This window comes from Diplotaxodon limnothrissa, linkage group LG7 (assembly GCF_057381915.1).
Source record: "Diplotaxodon limnothrissa isolate DT_005_m linkage group LG7, D_limnothrissa_male_GT1.1, whole genome shotgun sequence".
In the NCBI taxonomy this organism is placed as follows: domain Eukaryota; kingdom Metazoa; phylum Chordata; class Actinopteri; order Cichliformes; family Cichlidae; genus Diplotaxodon; species Diplotaxodon limnothrissa.
In genome coordinates this window covers 70,353,427-70,356,918 of record NC_140602.1, presented here as the reverse complement: position 1 = coordinate 70,356,918, position 3,492 = coordinate 70,353,427, and the positions used below count along the sequence as shown (strand labels likewise).

At 47.9% G+C, this 3,492-nt stretch overlaps 1 protein-coding gene across 1 annotated transcript in view; it reads left to right on the top strand.

Annotated features, from left to right (window-relative positions):
- rpgrip1l (RPGRIP1 like) overlaps window positions 1-3,222 on the top strand; it is a 33,522-nt gene extending 30,300 nt beyond the window's left edge. The window contains exons 24-25 of the mRNA XM_085358880.1: window positions 1,497-1,633; window positions 3,107-3,222. Of these exons, the coding sequence (XP_085215006.1) occupies window positions 1,497-1,633; window positions 3,107-3,222 (253 nt within the window). The remainder of the gene's footprint in view (window positions 1-1,496; window positions 1,634-3,106) is intronic.
- The last annotated feature ends 270 nt before the right edge of the window (window positions 3,223-3,492 follow it).

Below are 3,492 nucleotides of genomic sequence, written 5' to 3'. Positions count from 1 at the left end.
GGTCATGTGACACATCACACTTATTGGTAATGTCACAAGAAAAACAATGGTGTGCTTGGTTTCAACGTAACTTCTTTCATGAGTTAATTACAAGTTTCTGACCAGTTATAAAATGTGTTCAATGTGCTGCCCATTGTGTTGGATTGTCAATGCAACCCTCTTCTCCCATTCTTCACACACTGATAGCAACACCGCAGGAGAAATGCCAGCACAGGCATCCAGTATCTGTAGTTTCAGGTGCTGCACACCATAGACAATTGCCTTCAGATGACCCCAAAGATAAAAGTCTAAGGGGGTCAGATCGCGAGACCTTGGGGGCCATTCAACTGGCCCACAATGACCAATCCACTTTCCAGGAAACTGTTCATCTAGGAATGCTCGGACCTGCACCCATAATGTGGTGGTGCACCATCTTGCTGGAAAAAGTCAGGGAATGTGCCAGCTTCAGTGCATAAAGAGGGAAACACATCATCATGTAGCAATTTCAAATATCCAGCAGCCTTGAGGTTTCCATTGATGAAGAATGGACCCACTATCGTTGTACCCCATATACCTCACCAAACCATCACTTTTGTTGTTCCAACAGTCTTGGAGGGATCCATCCAATGTGGGTTAGTGTCAGACCAATAGCGGTGGTTTTGTTTGTTAACACCATTCACATAGAAGTTTGTCTCATCACTGAACAAAATCTTCTGCATGAACTGAGGGTCCTGTTCCAGTTTTTGTTTTGCCCATTCTGCAAACTCTGTGCGCCGATCTGGGTCATCCTCGTTGAGATGCTGCAGCAGCTGGAGTTTGTAAGGGCGCCATTTGTGAGTAGCTAATATCCGCCCAAGGGATGTTGGACTAATGCCACTCTCCAGTGACATGCGGCGAGTGCTACGCTGTGGGCTCTTGCTGAATGAAGCTAGGACAGCCACTGATGTTTCTTCATTACTGACAGTTTTCTTGCGTCCACATTTTGGCAAATCCAACACTAAACCAGTTTCACGAGCAAGCAGTTTGCTGACTGCAGCATGGGAGATGGGTGGTCTCGTAGGGTGTGTTGCATTGAAATCTGCTGCAATGACCCGGTTACTGCGTTCACCAGATATCAACACGATTTCGCTCCTCACGTGTTAACCTTCGACATGTCAATGGCTGTGAACAAAGAGAAACTTGTAAATAACTCATGAAAGAATAAAGTTACGTTGAAACCAAGCACACCATTGTTTTTCTTGTGACATTACCAATAAGTTTGATGTGTCACATGGCCCTCTTCCTATTGAAGAAACAAAAGTTGTATCCAAGATGGCCGACTTCTAAATGGCCACCATGGTCACCGCCCATCTTGAGGAGTTTGCCCCCTCACATATACTAATGTGCCACAAACAGGACTTTATATCACCAACCATTCCCCTGTTATTACGCTGTATCCATATAAATGCCCACCCTGTAGAACAGCCAGAGTCCAGGTGCTGGCAGGCTATGCTAACGGGACCGTCCTTTCCCAACAGAATCCGGTTCACAGTGGTGAGCGAGCCTCCAGAGGAAGAGGAGCAGGAGAGGGAGTGTGAGGATGTGGGCGTGGCCTTCCTGAGGATCCCTGACATCCTGGAGAAACAGCGAGACGTGACAGAGGAGCGTTTGAGCGGTCAGCACGCACCGAAACGATAACCACCAACAACACGACCACAGCAGCCTTTAAAGTTCTTAAAAGCAGAGACGCAGGAAACAAATGCTTTTCCTAATGTTCACCATTTTAGCTGATCTAGATTACGACCTCCAAATAACAGTGTTTGCTCGAGTGGCTTTCTCAGTGGTCCAGACCATCCTGCAGCTCACAGCATTTGTCTTTGAGCAGCTGGCGAGTGTCTGCCTCTCTGGGTTAAATCTAGACGTCAGAATAGAAGCAGTCAGTCCCTCGTTCAGTATTTCCGTTTGTATTCCTGCACGTTGACATGATACGGTAGCATCGGTCCCTCCCAGATCCAGGACACATGCTATGGTAACAGTTTTTGGCGTTCTAGCCTCGTGGTTTCTCTCACCATCACAAACATGCTTGATTGTTGCAGACCTGCTGAGTCGAGGAAACCTCTGTGAAAGACGTTCTTAATTTTAATTAATTAATGAATTTTTTAGTGTTGTGAGGGGAATAGTTCCTCTTTGAAAACGTGCGTGTCTGAGCCCACAGTAGGTAACGTGGGTAAAACTGTGGGGCTGTGTGGCCAATCCACACTTATTCCATCCAGGCCCGACATGGGTCATCCCTGGATTACTGCTGCACTGATGATCGATGAGTTCAGGTCCTTCAGCACGAAGCGGACAAGCGAAGTGCGACTGTGGGGCGACTCTCATCTGGACTCATTCAGATTGCACTCAGGCTGCGAGATATCAAAAGGCCGAGGAGAAAGCACGAGTCGTTTCGGCATGAGCGCGTCTGCCATCCGCAGGGGAAACTCGAGGCCTAGGTTTCACGTCAGCCGAGTGATGTTGACGAATTCCTCACTACATAAATGGCCGTCTGCTCAGCCGCGCCCGCTCAGTCCACGTACACGCGGGTGTGCTCGACCGTGACATCACCGTAACACAAACATGTTTACTTTGTCTCGTATTTCCGACCATGTCTGCCACTGATTTTCACACGTTCCTCCTCTCCCTGTGCTGCTGGGGTCTGTGTCACATCATGATAGCGATATCATCCACCCTGCACGTGTGTGTCTGTGTGTTTTTACTCCTGCAAACACAACGTGATTTGGAGTTTGTGTCTCCTGCTGTGACGACCGTGTGAACTCCAGGGAGCTCGCTCTCTTCACCGTGATGTAGTGATGTGTCGGTCGCGAACGAGACGCCTCTTACAGCCGACTCTTTGAAGTGAACAACGTGAGCCGGCTCCGAGTGCTTGTGTATAAATACACAAACAATACACATGAAATAGACATGAAAGAGTGAGTAATACTTACCTGATGCAGTGTAAAATGATCCCAGTACTGCAGCGAGGGCTGAGCAGTTACAAACAGCAGAATAAACAAATAACAAACTAAAACCGTCTGAGTCTGACAGACTGAAACCCAAAATCATTCCCTGAATAATCACAGTACACGTGTGTGTGTCTGTGTGTTTGCAGTGCTGGACGTGGAGGACAGCAGCGAGGTGGTCGGCACCCTGACGGTGTCCGTGGAGTGTCTGGAGGCTCTGTGCTCCATCATGGAGGAGGAGGAGACCGCCATCAGCAGGCTGTGAGAGGCGTCTCAAATGTGACGTCTCTGTTGTTTCAAAGCGGTGAATAAAGAGGACTGTGCTGAAGTCTGCTGTGAGCCTGTGAATATGATTCACTGTTTGTGAGCGAGAAACAAAGCGTGCCTTAAATTTTGTCCTTCCTGCACGAACGTTTCGATTCTGTGCAAAGAGGATGTGTCTGCAGCTGTGGCTTAGAAAGACATAAATCATGTTTCTGACGTTAATGCATAAAATCAGCTGTGATGTCTCGGTGTGGGGAAAAGAATCACAATC